The sequence below is a fragment of the Marmota flaviventris genome, chromosome 13 (assembly GCF_047511675.1).
Source record: "Marmota flaviventris isolate mMarFla1 chromosome 13, mMarFla1.hap1, whole genome shotgun sequence".
NCBI classification, from domain to species: Eukaryota; Metazoa; Chordata; class Mammalia; order Rodentia; family Sciuridae; genus Marmota; species Marmota flaviventris.
Window position 1 is genome coordinate 91,267,615 of NC_092510.1, and position 22,728 is coordinate 91,290,342.

The 22,728-nt window shown below is 38.3% G+C and overlaps 1 protein-coding gene across 5 annotated transcripts in view; it reads left to right on the forward strand.

Moving 5' to 3' along the window:
* Cntrl (centriolin) overlaps positions 1-22,728 on the forward strand; it is a 90,354-nt gene that overhangs the window by 51,155 nt on the left and 16,471 nt on the right. For 4 of the 5 annotated variants that reach the window (XM_027945013.3, XM_071600888.1, XM_071600891.1 and 1 more), the window contains 15 exons: positions 2,762-2,896; positions 5,686-5,831; positions 6,411-6,618; positions 7,122-7,301; positions 8,989-9,168; positions 9,703-9,819; positions 10,320-10,464; positions 10,935-11,083; positions 13,227-13,413; positions 14,608-14,921; positions 16,337-16,545; positions 18,370-18,562; positions 20,954-21,084; positions 21,213-21,353; positions 21,458-21,584. In XM_027945013.3, coding sequence (XP_027800814.2) covers positions 2,762-2,896; positions 5,686-5,831; positions 6,411-6,618; positions 7,122-7,301; positions 8,989-9,168; positions 9,703-9,819; positions 10,320-10,464; positions 10,935-11,083; positions 13,227-13,413; positions 14,608-14,921; positions 16,337-16,545; positions 18,370-18,562; positions 20,954-21,084; positions 21,213-21,353; positions 21,458-21,584 — 2,562 coding nt within the window. The remainder of the gene's footprint in view (positions 1-2,761; positions 2,897-5,685; positions 5,832-6,410; positions 6,619-7,121; positions 7,302-8,988; positions 9,169-9,702; positions 9,820-10,319; positions 10,465-10,934; positions 11,084-13,226; positions 13,414-14,607; positions 14,922-16,336; positions 16,546-18,369; positions 18,563-20,953; positions 21,085-21,212; positions 21,354-21,457; positions 21,585-22,728) is intronic. The other variant, XM_071600889.1, reaches the window with a different exon arrangement.

A 22,728-nucleotide genomic window follows, 5' to 3' on the forward strand; every position in this document is an offset into this window, starting at 1 on the left:
ACCATGATCAAGTGGGATTCATGCCCCAGATGCAAGGTTGGTTCAACATATGGAAATCAATAAATGTAATTCACCACATCAATAGACTTAAAGATAAGAACCATATGATAATCTCAATAGATGCAGAAAAAGCATTCGACAAAATATAGCACCGCTTTATGTTCAAAACACTAGAAAAACTAGGGATAACAGGAACTTATCTCAACATTGTAAAAGCTATCTATGCTAAGCCTCAGGCCAGCATCATCCTAAATGGAGAAAAATTAAAGGCACTCCCTCTAAAATCTGGAACAAGACAGGGATGCCCTCTCTCACCACTTCTATTCAACATAGTTCTTGAAGCACTGGCCAGAGCAATTAGACAGACGAAAGAAATTAAAGGAATAACTATAGGAAAAGAAGAGTTTAAACTAGCACTATTTGCTAATGATATAATTCTATACCCAGAAGACCCAAAAGGCTCTACCAAGAAACTTCTAGAACTAGTAAATGAATTCAGCATAGTGGCAGGATATAAAATCAACACTCAGAAATCAAAGGCATTTCTGTATATCAGTGACAAATCCTTTGAAATAATGAGGAAAACTACCCCATTCACAATATCCTCAAAAAATAAAAATAAAATACTTGGGAATCAACAAAAGAGGTGAAAGATCTATAGAATGAAAACTATAGAACCCTAAAGAGAGAAATAGAAGACCTTAGAAGATGGAAAGATATACCTTGCTCATGAATAGGCAGAATTAATATTATTAAAATGCCATATTACCAAAAACATTTTACAGACTCAGTGTGATCCAATCAAAATCCCCTCGGCATTCCTCACAGAAATAGAAAAAGCAATTATGAAATTCATCTGGAAAAATAAGAGACCCAGAATAGCTAAAGCAATTCTAAGCAGGGAGAGTGAAACAGGTGGTATTGCTATACCAGATCTTAAACTATACTACAAAGCAATAATAACAAAAACAGCATGGTACTGGCACCAAAACAGGCTGGTAGACCAATGGTACAGAATAGAGGACACAGAGACTAACCCACAAAATTACAACTACCTTATATTAGACAAAGGTGCTAAAAGCATACAATGGAGAAAGGATAGCATCTTCAAAAAATGGTGCTGGGAGAACTAGAAATCCATATGCAACAAAATGAAATTGAACCCCTATCTCTCACCATGCACAAAAGTTAACTCAAAATCGATCAAGGATCTAGGAATCAAACCAGAGACTCTGCGCCTAGTAGAAGAAAAAGTTGGCCCTAATTTCTATCATGTGGGGTTATGCCCCAATTTCCTTAATAAGACACCTATAGCACAAGAATTTAAACCAAGAATCAACAAATGGGACAAATTCAAACTAAAAAGTTTTTTCTCAGCAAGAGAAATAATAAGTGAGGTGAATAGGGAGCCTACATCCTGGGAACAAATTTTTACCCCTCACATATCAGATAGAGCTCTAATCTCTAGGGTATATAAAGAACTCAAAAAGCTAAACACCAAAAAAACAAATAACCCAATCAACAAATGGGCCAAGGACCCGAACAGGCACTTCTCAGAAGAGGATATACAATCAATCAACAAATACATAAAAAAATGCTCACCATCTCTAGCAATCATAGAAATGCAAATTAAAACCACTCTAAGATACCATCTCACTCCAGTAAGAATGGCAGCCATTATGAAGTCAAACAACAACAAGTGCTGGCGAGGATGCGGAAAAAGGTACACTCATACATTGCTGGTGGGACTGCAAATTGGTGCAGCCAATTTGGAAAGCAGTATGGAGATTCCTTGGAAAGCTGGGAATGGAACCACCATTTGACCCAGCTATCCCTCTTTTCAGTCTATACTCAAAGGACCTAAAAACAGCATACTACAGGGACACAGCCACATCAATGTTTATAGCAGCACAATTCACCATAGCTAGACTGTGGAGCCAATCTAGATGCCCTTCAATGGATGAATGGATAAAAAGAATGTGGCATTTATACACAATGGAATATTACTCAGCACTAAAAAATAACAAGATCATGGCATTTTCAGGGAAATGGATGGCATTAGAGCAGATTATGCTAAGTGAAGTTAGCCAATCCCAAAAAAACAAATGCTGAATGTCTTCTCTGATATAAGGGGGGTGACTCAAAATGGGGGAGGAAGAGCATGGGAAGAAGATTACCTCTGGAAAGGGAAGAGAGGTGGGAGGGAAAGGGAGCGAAAAGGGGAACTGCACAGAAGATAGAAGGAGACCCTCATCGTTATACAAAATACATGTATGAAGATGTGAGGAAAAAAAAAAGAATAGCATCACCATAGATGGGGTAGAGAAAAGTGATGGGAGGGGAGGGGAGGGGATGGGGGAAAAGGAAGGATAGTAGAATGAAATAGACATTATTATTACTGTGTGTGTATATATGTGACTGTGTGTGTATATATGTGACTGCATGACCAATGTGATTCTGCAACCTATACACTCAGAAAAATGAGAAATTATATCCCATCTGATTCAAATGTATGATATATCAAGGTCATTGAACTGATATGTGTAACTAATTAAAACAAAAAATTTTAAAAAAAATTTTTAAAGAATTAATGGTTTAAAAGACTTGCAGTAAATTATTGTGGGTTTTTAATTTTCAGAGTACAAATTAAACATTAAAATATAGCTAGAAAGGGCTTGTGTCTGTATGTGTATTTATGCCTTTTTGGATCATAAATTATTGCTATTTTACACTTTTATATCGTTGCTTCCTATGACATCAGTTAGAACAATCAACACTTCAAGCAGAACTTGAGAAGGAAAGACAATCTCTCAAGAATGCCCTTGGAAAAGCCCATTTCTCAGAAGAAAAGGAACGAGAGAACAGTGAACTTCGCACACAGCTTAAGCAGTTGCAGGTATAGATTTATTGCTTTGGAATGTATTTGTACATGGGGCATCCAAAGGTGATATCTTTAGTCAGGCATTTAACAACCTTTATAACATGTAATAAGCAACTCAAATTATTTTTTTTTAAATTCTGGGCAGGCAGTACCATAGCCTCTGTTCCCTTATGACCATGGTTTTAAGATTATTAATATGAATATTCCCTACATTGTTAATGATGATGTGAAGAGATGGAAACAATGTCAGTAGGAAACAATGTACTGTGTGAATTCATGGAGGAAATCAGTACTTTTGTATTTCTCTGAGAAGCTGACTTGTCACCAGACTGAGCTAAAATAATTAGATTTGTGCATTCCTCTTCAGCTGAAATCTTTGTAATTATCTATGAATTTAACTAGAGTGGGTTGCAGTAGAATTTCTTAATTATAAACAGTTTTCACAATCCTCAGGATGCTATTAAAAATATAATGATTTTACTTTTGTGAAGAATATATTACAGAATATTTTTATAGCTCTTCTCAAAATAATCTACCCAAAAAACTGCAGTTGGACAGGATTTTCTTGATAATTAAACTCTACCAAAGAAGACAGATATCTCAGCAGAAAGTACCTGAACCAGCAGGCAGATCTTCAGATCTGTGAGAGTAGGATTATGTGGCTGACTGAGAGGGCAGCTATTTACCATTTGGAATAAAGGAATGGAGAAGGGGAATTGCACAGAAGATAGAAGGAGACCCTCATTGTTACACAAAATACATGTATGAAGATGTGAGGAAAAAAAAAAGAGAGAGAGAATAGCATCACCATAGATGGGTAGAGAGAAGTGAGGGGAGGGGAGGAGAGGGGATGAGGGGAAAGGACTTGATTTGGGGGAAGACTTCCAAAACACAGTGCAGGGAGGATTCTAATAAATTAAGACTATGCTCATGCAGATTTTCTCTTTTCAAAACCTCATACATGGTTTTCCTCAAAGTTTAAGGAAATCTGATAATGTAGAATTTTTAATTTTTACTGCTATCAGTTTAACTTCTGAAGCAAATACTATAAAAGATGTACATGTTTTCCATTCTTGTGTGAGAGGTGTGTGTGTAGTGAGTTTGTGTGGGTTGTCACTGGATTATTAGTGTTTATTTTTACTATGGGAATTTTGAAATAATCTAAAAAACACAGAAAATAGTCTTATGATCCTTTATTTGTCCGTGATCCAGTTTAAACAATTGTCTGTTCATTGTTCATTTAGTCCATCTCTTTTTGGCCAGGATATTTTAAAGAAAATCTCATACATCTTTGTTTCACCTATAAATACTTCAGTATACATCTCTTACAGGAAAGTACTAAAATATTCTTTGGGGGTCTTCTCCAAGGTAGAAGCTAAAATTACCTTTCCAAAAGAGTGGCCATGCCATAGGACTACCTTAATTAGAGCCAGGTCCTTGGTCACTTGGCCTACTAACCTCCCAATATAAAGAGCACAAGTTCACTTACTCTACATTTGTTTTTCTCAGAAATCATTTTGTTGCAAAGGACTGAAAACTGCTCATGTAAGCTCAAGAAAGGAGACAGCTTGCTGGGAACCAGAGGGTTCTATTAGTTTTTTAGGGGCTACATGATTCCCTCATTTTTCCTTCCCAGTTTCTCTGGGAATTGTATTTGGCCCAGCATGGACTCCAGCTCTGAGTGAACATATCTTTTCAGGCTCAGCACTTATTTGGACTTGCTGTACTGAATCTTGGTTCAGCTTCACAGAAGCTATTTTCTCACTAGTCAGTGGATTGGCTAGCCTTGTCACATCATCTGTGGCCAGGATTATATAATGCAGATGTTCCTTGATTTATAATAGGGTTTTGTAAGTTGAAAATACCATTAAGTTGAGTAGGGCACATCTGTATTTTAAGCATCTTAGGAGGTTGAGACAGGAGGATTGCAAGTTCAAAGCCAGCCCCCACAATTTAGCAAGACCCTCAGCAATTTAGCAAGACCCTGTCTCAAAAAATAAAAAGGACTGGGGATGTGGCTCACTGTTTGGGGGCCCAGAGGTTCAATCCCTTGTACCAAAAAAATAAAAAAGAAAAAAAGAAAAGAAAGAAAAAGAACTACTATTAAGTTGAAAAATGCTTTTAATATTCCTAATCTGATGAATAGCATAGCATAGCTTAGCCTACATTAAACAAACTTAGAGTACTCCCTTAGCCTGAAGTCAGGCAAAGTCATCTTAATTCAAAGCCAATTTTATGGTAAATGAATATCTCATGCAACTTATTGGAAATATGATGGGATACAAAAACTACAAAACAAAATCTGAAAAACACTGGCCACACAATACACTGTAGAGAATGGGCTGTTGCACCATCACAAGGGAATATCATAACACATATTACCTGCCTGGAAAAAAATCAAAATTCCAAGTATGGTTTCTTATTAAAGTAGGGAACTGTCTATGGTGTAAAAGAAAGGCTGCATCAGGGCACCGCGCAGGAACACTTTACAGGTGAAAGGACTCCAGATGGTACAGGTGTTTAAAACATGTTAATTGCAATTCTGGATTTTCCACTTTAGTTAACAGTGTTACGCTGAGTTTGAAGTAGGTTAGTCATCCAGTTATTAATACAAAAGAATACAATCAATGGTTTAGGATATGGAACTGTTTTGCTTTATAATTTAGGAAAATTAGCAACTTTTATTTGAAAGAAGCACTGTCTGAATTTAATTCCGTGATCTAGATATGTTGATTAATTTGTTAGAAGTGAAATGAAATATGCCATCATATAACAGACACTTCCCCTTGCATCCCGCTCCATAGGATGATAATAACCTCTTAAAACAGCAGCTTAAAGATTTCCAGAATCACCTTATCCATGTGGTTGATGGTTTGATTCATCCAGAAGAAGTGGCAGCTCGTGTGGATGAGCTAAGGAGAAAACTGAAATTAGGAGCTGGGGAAATGAGGTAAGGAGAAATCTAGACCTCCAAGAAGAGAGTGTGCCTCACAGCCTCAGAGTTGGAGTGTGAGTTTGAAAGATGAACTCATCTTCCTAGGTTCTGTTTATGGCCTGATTTCTTTTGCAAGGTTCTCCTTATGATGTTTCTGAGACTGAGATATGAGATCATTTAATTCTAATTGTAATGTTTTTTTTTTTTTTTTTTTTTTACATTTTAGATCTTTTAAATTTTTTGGTACTTTTAATTTTAAAAACGTTTAAAAATTTAAGACTCTTTAACAGTCTTTCATGAAAGACTTTCATTTCTAATTCATATGGTCAGGAATTAGAACTGCATTATACAGTTTAAACAACAAATATAAAAAAACTGATGGTTATTTCAAATATATGGACATTTATTCTTAGCCTGACATGAGCCTGTGTTTTCAGAGTGATTTCAACCTTTGGTAAAATGACAGCTTGCACTTGGCAAGTCTCAGTACATTTCTGTGGATTGCACAGCTCTTCCTATGTTAACAGCATGTTTTGCATGTAGCATCAAAAATGAAATGTCACATTTTTGCCATGTTGTTTCTTTTCTTACCAGAATCTATAGTTCTTCAGATGTGTTAGGGAAAAGTCTTGCTGATTTACAGAAAGAATTCAATGAAATTCTTGAACATTCCCAATGGGAAAGAGAGGAAGCACAAGTTAGAGAAAGAAAACTCCAGGAAGAAATGGTTCTGCAGCAGGAAAAACTGGTGAATGGACAAGAGGAGTTCAGGCTAGCCTGTGAAAGAGCCCTTGAAGCACGAGTAAGAAGGGGCAGGAGGCAGCTGGAGGGTAGTGTTGGACAAATGCTAATGTTTTTGACCAAATTACAATGCTTCTTTTATATAAATTCAGCATAACTGTTGTTATTTTTACTCATAACAAATCTAGTTCAGTGCGACTAAAATTCAACCCGAATATAGTCTATTTGTGCCAGTTTTCCTTGTTTTGGAAGCAAGTGAGAGATGTTTTATAAGAGGCAAATAAGATCACATTGCTAGAGTACAGTGTGATGCCAGAATCTGGATTGAGGTTTTTGGTTTTTGGTTTTATTTTTGGCTTTTTCAAACTAATGATATTGTGATAATGAAGCAAACATTCAAATGGATCCTAGAGAACATTCAAGATAAAACCATCCCAGTGAACTTTTTAGTACAAAATTTTGTTACATTCTATAGTAAAGAGAAAGATAATTCCGTAACAAGTTCTTATCTTGCTTAGACATATTTTGCTTAAAAATAATTCTTGAAATTTGATTTCCTTACAGATTAATTTTGATAAGCGACATCACAATGCAAGAATCCAACAGTTGGAGAACGAAATTCGGTATTTGCAAGAAAATCTAAAAAGTATGGAAGAAATCCAAGGCCTTACAGATCTCCAACTTCAGGAAGCTGATGAAGAGAAGGAGAGAATTCTGGCTCAACTCCAAGAATTAGAGAAAAAGGTGGGAAGGCTAGGAAAGTCAGACACATAAGTACCTGTTACTCAGATCCTGCCCACTGGTGATCCAGTCACCTGACTAGTGTGATTCATAGTTTCTGGCTGGCATTGCTGGCACAGAGCTAAACCTGACCTAATAGAAACCTGGACGCATGTCATTGAATCAAGGATCTAAGACCAAGGCATCATGATAGATGAAAACGAAAATTAGGAATTTAAGGACTAACTTTAGAGTCAGGTGATACTTAAATGATCATAGAATAAGTTTGCCTCCTTAGAAACCCCTTGACCAATTGGATACATCCATGGGACATAACTTTTAAATTCCTCATCTTGCTTTCTAGTACCCTGGCTTCTCTGATTGCTTTTTTCAAACATCTGTTCCCATGGTCTCAACATGGAACTTGTTAAATCCAGAAATTGTACCCACTATTTTTGAAGACACAAGCTGAAGTGTCCCACCCTAATTGGAACTTCTTATCTTGCTGACACCTCCATGCCAACAACTTGTCAACCTTATTGAGCTTGTAGTTCATTAGCCCCACCTTTCTATCTCTTAATAGATGTGGCACAATCATAGAGTGATTGCATGGTCTTTGTGAGGCTGTGGGTTTGATCCATAGCACCTTTTCTGTCTTTACTTTCCCTTATCTAATTTAAATTCCACAGTATACCACTAAGCCCTTTTTTTTATAAGGTACCCTCAAATCCTTTCCCCTTTTCTCCTGTCTCCTACTTTCTCTGGGCCTGCACCCATGCTAGGTATTCTGGAAGAAAGAAAATCCCCCATCCAGCATCGTCGTATCATTATAATCTTAGGTTGGCAGCCTCCCGTGGGCAGCATTCAGTAAGCTTCAGTAAGCTTACTCTCCCACACTGCACGATCTCATGCCTTTTTACTCACTCCTGCTATCTGCCTTCTCCCAGCCTCAGTGACTGATTTACTGTATACATCACTGGGAACCCATTAGTTCTCAAATTCTGTTGAGTCCACCCCCAAAATACATCTGGAGTATATGTGCTTTTTTCTTCTCTTATGTCACCACCCTTGTTTAGGCATCATCTCTCTTGTGGATAACTAGTGTGGCCACCTGACCACAATTCTACTCATGGTCTGCTCCACAGAGCAACCATTGTGCTCTTTCTAAAATGTGAATTGACTGTAGTCAGTCTCAAGCCTGTGAGACCCTGAATGGTTTGCCTCTATATAATTCTTCCCTTTTCTTATTATACTTCTCCTTTTGGTTCCTAATGCCAACTTCTTGGGGTTGGGGATGTGATACAATCATAGAGTGCTTGCCTGATCTGTGTGAGGCTGTGGGTTTGATCCACAGCACCACAAAGCAACAACAACAACAATAAAAATAGCCAACTTCTTTCTTCACCAGTAAATGCCCAGAGCCTAATTCAGTGATTTTTGAAGACTGGTCCATCCATTTCTTGAATGAATGAAATTTATGATCACTGAGATTCTTAACTAAGAAAACTGATTCTTTAAAAAGTTTATGCTAATTTTGAGATTTTTAAGTTTTATTTATATGTTTAGTAGATACTTATAGAGTGCTAACCTGTTAGGACTGTTCTGACATGGTGCATGCAGTGGAGAACAGTTTCTGAAGCTTACATTTTAATTCATTGCTACCAAATGGTTCATCTAGTTAAGTAATTTTTTTTTTTTTTTTTAATTTTAGAAGAAACACGAAGATGCCAAATCTCAAGAGCAGTTTCTTGGTTTAGATAAAGAGTTGAAGAGTCTGAAGAAAGCTGTGGCTGCCTCTGATAAACTAGCTACAGCCGAGCTCACCATTGCCAAAGACCAGTTGAAGTCCCTTCATGGCACTGTTATGAAAATTAACCAGGAGAGGGCAGAGGTTAGTTCACATAATCAGAACTAGCTTATACCACTGCTGCTACTTCTGCAAAAAACATAGCAACTTTTATAGACTTTGGTGTTTGTCAACATGTATGAGGACAAAAGTTTTGAAGTTTTGTCACATAATCTGTCTTAACCTTAAATCTTGTGTATTTGTATGAAAATGTTATCTCATAGGGCTGTTATGACTCCTGAGGTAATGTTTGTTACAGTACTTTATAGGATACAGATACTAATGACAGTAAGATCAAAGGACCAAAAAGATATATTGATGGGACCCCAAAGAGAGACCAATTGTGGAAGACTGTAGAACAGTGAAGAAAAAGCCCTTGTTCCTTCTAATGCAGCACTCTGACCACTTGACCAGAGTGGATCAGGCTGCCCAGATGGGAACAACATCAGAGAAAGTGGGGTTTGACACCACATGTTCATGGGATAGCCCAGGCAGGCAATGTGACAAATACAGAATCAGTCTGAGAGAAAGAATGAAGATGACAACCTGTGATGGCCTCCTCATACTGTGTCCCAGTAGGAGTTGCAGGAAGTTGAGAGGTTCAGCAGAAAGGCAGCACAAGCCGCCAGGGACCTGATTCGAGCAGAAGCAGAGATCGAGCTCCTGCAGAATCTTCTCAGGGAGACAGAGGAGCAGGTCAGTGTTGGTCCCCAAGCCATTTTCTTCCTGGATCTTTCTCAGTTCCTAAAAGATGAAAGTACTTCAGGTGATATATCAAATCTGAAGTGCAATCATTAGTCTATCAGTACTCGAGTCTCTACTGTGTGCAGGGACGAAACACAGTGTAAATATAGGAGTCAGGTGATTTCCTCACTGGTAGGGACTAAATAAAAATTACAGAATTATGCTGGGCGTGTGGCACCTGCCTATAATTTCAGCGCCTCGGGAGGCTGAGACAGGAGAATCGCAAGTTCAAAGCCAGCTCAGCAAAAGCAACACGCTAAGCAACTCAGTGAGATCCTGTGTCTAAATAAAATACAAAATAGGGCTGGGATGTAGCTCAGTGGTCGAGTGCCCCTGAGTTCAATCCCCAGTACTCCCCCACAGAATTACAGAATTATAATCAAGTTGCAGGGATACACACATCTGAGAAAGGATTCATTCATGATACTTTGTATGATGAATTTTTTTAATAGTTTCGAACTGAAATGGAAAAAACAGATGTAGGTACTGGAGGAGCAAACTCAAAAGTGCTAGAAATCGAGAAGCTAAATGAGATGATGGAGAGGCAAAGGGCAGAGATCACAAGACTGCGGGATTTACTAGACCTCACTGGGGCTGGTAAGATATTATTGGGCTTTGATTTTTTATTTGTAGTCATAAAACTAAACTGTTTGTCAACATGTATGAGGACAAAAGTATTACAACGTATTTAACTGTTGTAAATAAATTCCATGCTTGACTTAGTTGCAAAAATTATTTAATAGGTTAAAGAATTTAAAAAAACATTTTGTGTCAAGTGTGGGTATTGAGGGACTTGATTAGAGATAAGGTGTTTGTATTTGTAATTTTCAAAGAAATAATGCTTATGAGTCTGTTTATTTGTTTTCCCTGAATTACTTTGGAATCAGAAAGAGAGATTAATGTACCTATCCTCTTAGTGTCAACAAAAACTAATTAAAAGGACAACTGAAAGTCGCCTTAAGGAACTGATGAAATTCACTGGCTCTCATGGAATCTCTTTTGTACATTGAGAAAGAAAGGAAGTAGATGATTTAATGCCAACTTCATAGAATGGCTTTCCTTTACAGATAACAAAGGAGGCTTTGAAAATGTTTTAGAAGAAATTGCTGAACTGCGCCGTGAAGTTTCTTCCCAGAATGATCACATCAGCGGCCTGGCAGTTCCTTTCAGAAGACGAGGCTGTTGGTACTTTATGCCACCACCACCATCATCAAAAGTAGGGGTTCTGTGGCACTGGAAGTGTATTCTAAATTTTTTTTTTAAATTATGACATTGTCCTCTTCCCCAAACTTGTGTACAGGTGCCAAGAACTTGTCTGTATTGAGCTTCTTCAGTGTTTTTAATATTTGAGATGAAAACGGGGCTTTCCAACAGAAGGTAGTAGTTGCCTTTCGCAGTCAGGTGGTATGTTGTGGGGTTTCCTGGTTGAGGATGCTAGAAAATGATACTATGACTTGAGTCAGAGAGCCTGCTGAAAACATGTATAGAATTGTGCAGAGGCCCAGACAGAAAAATAGGTATCTGGATTTCATTTCTTTTTAACAAACATTTAGTACTTACTGAAGTCTAGACCAAGTGTCTGGCAGAGTTTGAGTACGATGACACCTGCTTTTGGGGCATGCTAGTAAAATTACAAAACAATGATATGCATGTTATAACAGACTGGGGGGGTTGTTTTGGGTACTGGGGAATTGAACAGGGGGTGGGGATACCACTGAGTTACCTACCCAGCCCTTTTTCTTTCTTTTGAGAGAGGGTCTCACTAAGTTGCTGACATATCTTGACCTTGAACTTGGAATCCTCCTGCCTCAGCCTCCTAGTTGCTGGATTACAAGGATGTGCTACTATGACTATTGTGATAACAGATTTGTTACAGAGAGATGTTAAGAAGTCATCTCATGAGAAAGTTCAGGAAGGAAGACTTCACCTCAGTGTCGTAAAGTCAGCACTTAGCAAGCAGCATGGGCTTTTGGGGAGAGAGAAAACAGCTTGTGTAGAAGGGGAAAGCTGGCTTAGCCATGGCAAGTACCCTTGTAGGACTCTGGAGGTTTATGGGAACAATGAAAGAGGGAGATAGAAAAGTAGATTTGGGTCATGCTTCTTTTAAAGGGGCTTTAGAATCCCTTTCACTGAATTATTTAGGTCATGGGGAACTGAGGTTGTATGTTAACATGATCAGGGTAGGAAGAGTATTCTGGCTGACTTTGGAGTATAAACTTAAGGCAAGGAGAACTTTTTGTGGGGCTGTTTGAACTCTTTCAAGTGAAGGACAAAAGAAACCAGAGCTATATCAGTGAAGCTGAAAAAGAAGAGATTAAGGAATGGTAAGGAGACCAAATAGTCAGGTACCTGAATGTGGAAAGTAAGGAATGGACTATGTAAGATGTACTCAACCAAAGCAGAGGAGCTAGGTGACATCCTTCTGACTAGCAACAGTAAGGGGAGAAGCAGCCTTCAACTTGCTAGGATCTCAGAAACCTACTTAAGTTTAACCAGAACCTGAAGAGCAGAATCTGAGATCCTCCCTTCCAGAAACCTAAAGGAAGCCTACACGCTGGGCACAACCAGAAGCACTGTATGTTAGAACAAAACATTATGGCCTGGAGTCTAGAACTTCGGGCTGGAAAGGGTGGAGAATAGCAGAGTCGAGCTTTAAAGACATGCCAGGCTCCCAGGGCGGCAGATGACTAGTGTCTTCAGATTCCACTGAAAGTTTGCTGCTGTCTGTTGCCGCAGTGCTAGACTATTAAGACAAGGCAAAAGAAGAGAAAGCACAGGAAAGATGAACACAGGTAGAAGAGAGCCTGAAACACAGGGACCTGCTCACTTATCGAGAGCTTGTTTTCATTTCTCTTATGGGGAATTATGGCATAAAACTAACCCAAACAGATAGGTAATGTGCTTTTACCATTTCAACATTGTCAAGGACTTGTTATTTCTAGAAAATGGTACCAAAAGACAGGAGAAAGCTTTCATTAAATAATTTCTGAAGAGATTAAATAAACATCAGTTTGGTTGCTTTCACACACTTCAAGCCTTTCCCTTTCACAGACTAGTCTGCCGTGACCCCAGCCATTGCTTACACAGTCCTTCTCTCTGCATGGCTTCCCTAATACTGCCTTGTTGATCAAGTCCAGATGCAAGTAAATAAACTGAATCATGTGTATGGAACTGTGGTTTATGTGACCTTGTAATCACATCTCACTTCTGACTATGAAAAATAATAATTACTATAATGAAAAGAAACCAAGTGCTTTCTCAGCTTTGCTACATCTCAGCATTCCTGCAGACTTTGACATTTCTCAAAGTCAGCCTTTCCATTTGTAATACACGGTGTGCTGTCCTGTCATTTATTTTAGATTTCCAGCCATAGTTCCCAGGCTACCAAGGACTCTGGTGTGGGCCTCAAGTACACGGCCTCAACTCCTTTCAGAAAACCACGGTCTGGACAAGAGGGAAAGGACAGCAGTGGACCTCCACCTGCTTCAGGATACTGGGTCTATTCACCAATCAGGAGTGGGTTACATAAATCATTTTCAAATAGAGGTAAATCACATCACATAAGAGAAGTTGTACTTCTCTTGCCTGTTTAATATCTTTTTATTGTTTTCCTGAAATCCATAGACATTGTCCGAACTCTTTAGTTTACTCTGTGAGGCTTTCTGTGACCTGGTCTTGGCCAATGACTTCTCTTACCTCCCATACCATGCCTGACTGCTTAAGATACAGCACCAGTTTTCTCAAACCTCCAGAGTTTAAACACTCTACCACCAAGCCACATCCCCAGCCCCAAAGCTCCATATTTTAAACTTTCTATCTGGAATGTCTTCCTCCTTTCTTTCTTTCCCAAACCAATTCCTCCTCATTCTTCAGTAAGTCCTAGGTCCTAAAACAGCATTCCCTTCATGGAGCCTTCCTCCACCTGCTTCCTCCAGGCCAACCAAGTGGCTTCTTTGCCTGTGCTTCTGGAGTGTAGGGCCTTGATTCCTTGTATCATGGCAGTAAGGTAGCTCTACTAAAACAGAGTATTATAGGTGTGTCTTCCAAAGCACTCAGGGGAAGAATCAGACCTGGGTAAGTCCCAGCTCTTGCACTTAATAATTGTGATCATAGGCAAACTATTTATCTGCTCTGTGACTGTTAATCTTTAATATAGGAGTACTACCTTCTGAGGATATGTTCATTCAGCAACTATTTATTGAGCACATGCAATGTGTTAGGTTCTTTGTCAGTGATGAGCAAATTTAGCTCCTCCTTTTAGAGGCAACAAGTAAGTAAGCCATCATATTGGAGAGTATTAGGTGTCATAAGAGTGGTAAATGCTGGGTGATGCCATTGCTGTCCTATCTCATGGCACATCTCTGTTAATCTTTAATGTAGCATCAAACAGGCATCCAAATGATTGCTGGATCAATGAATAAACTAGTGAGTAAAGAAATAAACCAAGATAAGCTTAGGAAAAACTCAAGTATCCGCTGCTGAAAACACTTTAAATCTGTTTTGATCTCAGAATTGCTTTTGACCTTTCTCAGAGTGTTTTTTTGTTTTTGTTTGTTTTTTTCTTCAGTGTCACAGATGGAACCTGTGGCCTTGCCCATGCTAGGCAAGCCCTCTACCACTGAGCTACATCACCAGACTCTTTTTTGAGAATTTTATTCTCGTATTTCCAGGATCTCTGTCAAAATCTACTGTTCTCTACTAAACCCTGGGGTAACATACTCTTCTGTTTATTTTTTGAAGATGGAGACAGTGAAAGAGATAGCCAGGAAGAGAGCGGGATGGATGAACAAGAGGAGCCCCCATTTGTGCCTCCTTCTGGATACTTGATGTATACTGTGCTTCCTGATGGTTCTCCTGTACCCCAGGGGATGGCCCTGTATGCACCACCTCCTCCCTTGCCCAACAACAGCCGACCGCTCACCCCTGGCACTGTTGTTTATGGCCCACCTCCCGCTGGAGCCCCCACTGTTTATGGACCACCACCCCCAGGCTTCTCCATTCCCCTCATCCCTATGGGTGTTCTACATTGCAACGTGCCAGAACATCATAACTTAGTAAGTGGAAAGATACCCAGCTCTACCCACACCGCTTCCATGCATGCCTGATAAGGATGTACATTTAATGAGTTGACTTTTTATGAATAGGTTGTATTCCAAAAGTGTGATTGTGAGGCTGATGTTTAGAACTGAGTAAGAGTTCTCTTATTAAAATGCTATTTTGGATAGGACTTAAGGTCCCAGGCCAGTCTAAAACTTGGTTAGCCATTTTATTATAGAAATGCCTTCAGTTCAAAACTGAACCATTTTCATGTATCTTCTATTAACAAGTGCTGTATTAATGTGTATTTGTAGATATAGTCACATAATAGGGCCTATACCTGTGCATGTACACATATATGTATACACACTCATATAAAGAGCATACAGCAGGTTTTGATGGGAATTATCTCTGGGTGTAGTATTTATTGATCATTATTAATTTTATAGTTATTTTTGTACAGTTTTCCCACTTCATATTATAAGTATTTCCCTATGATTTTACTAGTATTTTTAGAAAGTATTTTAATAACTGTACATTTATTTGTAGGTCTTACAATTGACTGTGTGAGGAATCTAAGAACAGATAACTTCCTAACACTGAATTAATTTCTAACTTTTGGGTTCTAAAGCAATAAAACTTCATTCCAAGCTCCATTTCAAACTCAAAGCACCGGGAGACTGGTGGGTTTTTGTTTGTTTTTTTTTTTTTTCCTTCCATTTTCAGCAGATTGGAGGGAAAGTAAAGGACTAGGACACCTGGTACCATGTCACAGTACTATCTTAATGGTTCAGACTGGCTTCAGGGGGCCTTTGTGCATTAACATGGTTACACTGGTAGTCACTCAGATTCTCTTGTGATTTTTTTTCATTGTACATTGTATCTGTAGCCATTCTTTCTACTCAGCATTTATTAATAAGCTCTTACACCAGTTCTTTTATTCTCTGAAAGTACTTAACTACTTATGTAGTTTCCAAAGTATACCTTTATGGTTTCTTACATTTTCACATATTATTTTTTTTAGCTCAGGTTTTCCCTTTTTCATTTTTTTTTTTTAAATCCAGGCAAAACATCTCTTCCTCTGGGCAACCTTTTCAGATGACACCCCTCCTGTGTGTCCAGAGGAAGGAGAAACTTCCATCTGTCTCTTCTAGATTGTGAATGTCAGAAGCAGACATTTGGAAGAGTCTTGGTGGATGTTTTGCAACCATAGTCACACTGATAGAAAAGTTAGATCAGTCCATCTGTTTCACCTATGGCATGTGAAAAAATGGGCTCACCTTAAATTTTCTTTTTATACAAAGTCAAAATCTGCCATCACTTTTCAGCCTATAGAGTCACTTTAACTACAGTTAATTTCAGCTTCTGGGGGAAAAAGGGGAAATACATTCTCTGGTGTTTCAGTACTGCATTTTTTTCCCCTGTATTTCAGGAGAATGAAGTTTCTAGATTAGAGGACATAATGCAGCATTTAAAATCAAAGCGACAGGAGGAACGGTGGATGAGAGCATCCAGGCAGCAGTCTGAGAAAGAAATGGAAGAACTGCAACATAACATTGATGGTCTTTTGCAAGAGAAGAAAGAATTAGAATGTGAAGTAGAAGAATTACATAGAACCATCCAGAATCATCATCAACGAAAGTAATTATTATTAGCCATTATATTTTCATAATTTTTTCATTATATTTTCATAATTCAGATGGATATGGTATTTTGGAAATGTTCTATTTCTGAACTGTCTAAAACAGTATTACGAGTCACATGTTGGCTATTGTGCACTTGAAATGTGACTGCTGGAACCTAGAGGAACAGAACTAAATTTAATTTTAATTAATTAGTAGCCACATACTTTGGACAGTACAAATCTTGAGAACAGCACAGCCATTTCCCTTCCCCTTACTCCCCCCAGGCATCTAGTTGGCCTCTGAGTCCTGCTGATTACATACAAAAAGCTGTCAAACTGGCCCTTTGACCACTGCCGCTCTGGCCTTTCATCCTTCTCATCCTCAGCCACTGTAATAGATTCACACTGGCATTCCAGTGTCTTCTCTCTATATACTGGACACTGACTTTCTGTCCCATCATAGTGACAACACCTGCTACCATCTGAGCCCCGCCTCTCCTTTGTATCCCTCCCTCCCTCATACAGTGTTTGATCTCCACCCCTGGCTTTTCTGTGGCCTTCCAGACACCATGTTTTTCCCTGCTTCTTCCTTGATGTGAGCCATCCTCTGCTGAAATGCCTTCCCTTTCCTTGCCTGATTCTACTCTGTCTTTCAGACAAAGGTTAGGGATCTGTTTTACACAAAGACTTTTTCCTCCTAGGCACCCCCTAATTCTGGGTTAGCAACCTTGGGTATAGCACTGTCCACAAAATATTGTGAGAAACCCAGGAGTTCCTTGAGAACAATGGCTGGGCCTCCATCTCTGAAAGAGATCGGGGAGGCTCCATTTCCCTGTGCCTGGCATAATAAAAGTTGTAGCATCTGTTGCTTCAATCCAGTAATATAAAAACCCATCTTCAGTAATATTCTGTGAATTGTGGCATGTCTCAAGTTTTTGTCACTTAAGGCAGACTAGCCCAGGTCCCAGGATAGGCGAGAGGCCTGCGGAGGATTCAGAGTAAATGAGTTGTGGTCACTGCCATCTAGGAATAGACATATGACTGACTAAAAGCCTAGAAGTGGAAAGCAAAGGCTACACCAGGAAGATTGGGACTGAGTGTTGGAGGATTGGAGAGGGTTGTATCTATTAGTAGTATATATTTTGAGGTCTTTTGAAGGGGATGTTAGGGTATAGGATATCCACTACTTTTTCCAGTTATAAAGGTGTATTAAAATGATCATTAGGAAATTTGGGTAACACAAAATTGATGAAAAAAGTTAAATATCATCTGTATACATTTATTTAAGGAGAAAAATATGTTGTATTTATTTTCATATTTTTCTGTCATGCAGTCATGGATAGTCCCATTGTCAAATAGTGTTATCAGGTTAAGCTTGGGTTTTTTAATCTTGTACCAAACCTTTTAACTTTTCAGTATTAACATTGTTTAACAGAATGAAATAAATCACAAAATCTGGGCTTTGAGGACAGTTTTGAGGGAATGGATGATTATTCTGTTAGTAAATTTTTATACTTCAATCTATTCAGAATATTTCAGTCATTCAGAAGCTTGGATGTGTCAGCACTGTCTTAGCCAGATACTAACAACATGGAAATATTTGCTGTTATTTTTAAAAGGAGAAACCATTCCATAATAAGTTCTGTGTATATACATTTATTGCCAGTAGTATTCCATATTTAACAAAAAGGTGGACATTAATTTTGAATATAACCAAATGTAGCTGCTTCTCTTGTCCCTTCCCATATAAAATTAGAAAATCATTGTGCATCTTTTTCATAGGTTCTATTCATATTGTCTGCATTTAAAATCTTTTAATGTTTGTGAATGTAATTTTTTAGGGACTTCATTGATGGAAATGTTGAGAGTCTTATGACTGAACTAGAAATAGAAAAATCATTCAAACACCATGAAGATATTGTAGATGAAATTGAGTGCATAGAGAAGACCCTTCTGAAACGGCGCTCAGAACTCAGGGAAGCTGACCGACTCCTGGCAGAAGCTGAGAGTGAACTTGCCTGCACAAAAGAGAAGGTATGTCTTCTTGTGGTTTGTGGCGTGAACTCATTGTGAGTGGGGGGCAGCTTACTGTTATATGCCTGGATTGCAAAGAAAACAGGGGAAAAGAACACAGTTGTCCAAGCCAGATAGCCAGGTTCCAGATTGGAGTCTGCCAGAATTTGGGCAAGTCATTGAAGTCCTCAAGTTTTGCCTTTCTCATCTATAAATTCAGGCTAAGAATATGTAGGCTGTTCAGTATGAATGAAATGAAATAGCATATTTAAGATTTTTGAAGTTAATTTAGTTCTCAGCATATTCCACTATTTTATCATGTGTGTATGTGTTTGTGTTTGGGCTCTTCTGTGTTTCTTTTCTTTTTAGTTTTCGATAGACCTTTATTTTATTTACTTATATGTGGTGCTGAGAATAGAACCCAGTGCCTCACACATGCGAGGCAAGTGCTCTACCACTGAGCCACAAACCCAGCCCTCTGCTGTGTTTCTTAAGTAGGCCATTTAATTTTTTAGAAAGCCATAGGGACCTCACAAGTCTTACTTTTTCTTTAAGATGGTAATGGGAATAATAATATAATTTTGGTCCAAGATAGTATTCTTCAAAGACAACAACACAGAGGAAATTTGGAGTGGGGTGAGGGTGGCTTCCTTTTACTGAGCCCCTTCTGTTGTCAGATATGGTCCATTGATAAATACCACTTCATTTAACCCTCCTGGCAACTCAGTTTACAGATAGAGCCCAAAGAGGTTTATAACTGACCCAGAGTTACAAAGTTGTGCTACTGAAGAGCTTTTTTAGTTAAATGAGAATTTCAAGATGAAAAAAGTCCTTTACCCACATGATACACCACAGGAACTACTATTTTTACATTATTATTTCAACTTGGATCTATTTAAATTAATAGAAATCTGTTGCCAGGAACTAAAATGGTTTCAGTTATTAAAGATATTTTGTGAGTGTTGGTTTTAATAAGAATGGAAAAAGTTATCTCTTTTTAGAAGAGTCCTTGTCACATATTAGATCACTGTGAGAGAAAATAGGTGTTAGTAGTACAGAAAAAATTATCACTGGTATTTGAAAGGAAAGTGATGATACTTGTATACGAACAGGTGGTAAGTGAACCAGGGCTGAGAAGCTCTTTCCCCTTTAGCCCCCCACAAAAATTCTTTACAATTCATTTTGTAAAGAATGTGCGAGAGATGTTAAAACCTGACATGGGAGGGACAAAAGGCTACTTAGAAATGTGGCCTTCTGCAGTATGTAGTGATTTTTGTCCAGTGCTTTGTTGATAACTGACAGAGAGCAGCTCTCTGGAATAGAGAGAGGGTGGTAAATACCTAGCCCTTAGAGGGCTTGCTGGCATTTTGGCAGGCACGTGGGATACTTAATAGACAAATTTAATGTACAGACTCCCGTGACTTCAGTACAACTGCAGAAATTCAGGTTTTTGATTGATGTTGAATCAGTGCTTGACCAAAATACAAACCAAACTCTTATTTTTAGACCTTTTGATGTTATTATTAGCTTGTTTTAGGCAGAAAAACAGAGCTGATTTAAAAAAAAAAAAAAAAAGTGTTTTTTTGCCAGATATTTTATAGGAAGATTTTCTTTTTGGGGGGTACCAGGGATAGAATCCATGGGCCCTTAACCTCAGTCACATCCCCAATGCTTTCTAATTTTGAGACAGGGTCTCACTAAGTTGCTGAGGCTTTGAACGTGGGATCCTCCTGCCTCCTGAACCACTTGGATTATAGGCGTGTGCCACCATACCCAGCAGGAAGAGTTTTTAACTACTTCAAAGGAATTCAGTATTTGTATTCTTAACCATAATTAAATCATCACAAAATGAGTTTTCACTTGATTTGATAATATCTACAGTACAGCAGGAGTCTCAATGTACATAGAATCTTGGTAAAATCACTTCATTGGCATTTAATTGGCAATTAATCAAATGACCTAATAGTATTACATATTGTTTTGAAATAAAAAGATCATCTACAGTTCACCATCTTCAAATGACTATTTTTGCAGAGGCTTTTTGTCTTTGTTGACATAGATTTTGTTTTATATAGTTGCTCTCAGAGTACTTATGAGATTTTAAATTTGTTTCTCTTGGCCAACATAATATGGTTAACATTCTTGCATATTGCTACACAGAGCTACATAGTATTCTATTGTGTTTAATGTACTCTCACTTAATCTTGTATTTCAAGTTTTATATCATTTTAATACATTTTTACATAGTAGTTCTTTGCTTCACAGTTCTTTTCTGAGAAGTATAGAGTCAAAGCAAATGAACATCTTTATGCCTTTCTGTTTTGTTTTCCAAGAGTTGTACCTGTTTACACTGCCAGTCACTATAAGTCAATATTGTAGGTGAGTTGCTTTTAATGGCAGTTTCTTTTCTAGACAAAAAATGCTGTTGAAAAGTTCACTGAGGCCAAGAGAAATTTATTGCAAATCGAATCAGATGCTGAGGAATTAGAAAGGAGAGCACAGGAAACTGCTGTTAACCTTGTGAAAGCCGATCAGCAGCTGAGGTAGGTGGAGTCCCTAAGCTTATATGAGGTGATGAGTGAAGTTTGGTTCTAAGAAGGTAATAATTGGTTTGTGATAAGTGGTGCATGTTAAGTCTTTGGGCCTGGGGGAATAACATGATGTATTTTAGATTGCTCCAAGCTGATACTGAGGATTTGGAGCAGCACAAAATTAAGCAAGAAGAAATCTTGAAAGAAGTAAACAAAGTTGTAGTAGCAAAAGATGCAGACTTCCAGTGTTTAAACAAGAAGAAGGAAAAGCTAACAGAAGAGTAAGTCAGGCCTCTGTTGGGCTGCAGGGGTGTGTGCAGGGGACAAGCTCTGTATCCCGATCTCTATCCATAGAGTCTGCTCAAGTACTGCTGGTGCTTTCTAGGCTTCAGAACCTTCAAAAAGACATTGAGGCAGCAGAACACAATGAGCATCACCACCTGCAGGTCCTTAAAGAATCTGAGACCCTCCTTGAAGCCAAGAGAGCCGAGCTGGAAAAGCTCAAAAGCCAGGTATGGCAGTAGACACCTGGAACAGAAAATTCATACTGCTTTAAAACCTACTTATGTTGTTTTATGATTATGAAAGTAATACAGATTTTTTAAGACCTTTGAAATATTTTTTAGTTGTAGATGGATACAATACTTTTCTTTTATTTGTTTTTATGTGGTGCTGAGGATTGAACCCAGTGCCTCACACGTACTAGGTGAGTGCTCTACCACTGAGCCATAATCCCAGCCCCAGTAATACATGTTTGATTGTAGAAAACATTGGAAAATATGAAATAAAGTATAAAGAATAGGGGCTGGGGTTGTGGCTCAGTGGTAGAGTGCTTGCCTAGCATGTGTGAGGCACTAGGTTCGATTCTCAGCACCACATAAAAATAAATAAAGGTCCAATAACAACTAATAAAATATTTTTAAAAATAAATAAATAAATGAGGCTGTATGTCAGAAAAGTGTAGAGTCCAACATAAGTTTAAATCCCAACTCAGTACAGTGTATTATTGTGTCAGTTTTCTGTCACTATGACAAATACCCAATGCAATTAGCTTATAAATACAAAGGTTTGTGTGGTTCATAGTTTTAGAGGATTCAGCCCATGCTCACTTGGGCACATTGCTTTAGGCCTGTGGCAACACATCATCGTGGGAGCGTTTGGCAGCATCTGGGGAGTGAACATAGGGAAGAGGAAGAGGTGGGATCCCTTTATTCCCTTCAAGGGCCCATCCCCATGACCCGAAGGTCTCCCACTTGGCCCACTTCCCAGTGACACATTCTGGGGACTAAACCTTTAACACTGGACCAATCACGTAAGAGCCCACCTATGGCCATTAGTGTGTAAAAGATATGAGTTTTAATACATGGCATACTTTTCTGTTAAGTATGTTTATGAACACTGGGGCATTTAAACCAAGCATGAAAGTGGTCATTTGATAAGGGCACATTATAAGTATTTTTCTCTTTTCTTCATTTCCATGTTTATGACTGCTTTTTCTGTAAACAAATATGTATTGCTCTTAAAATTATAAGTAATTTTTAAACTTAAAAAGGTGAATAAACTCTAAAAATTTCTGCCTAATTTACATTGCCAAGGTTGTTACCAAAATGGAATTAAGGTGTGTACACACATACACACACCTTATTTTATACATAT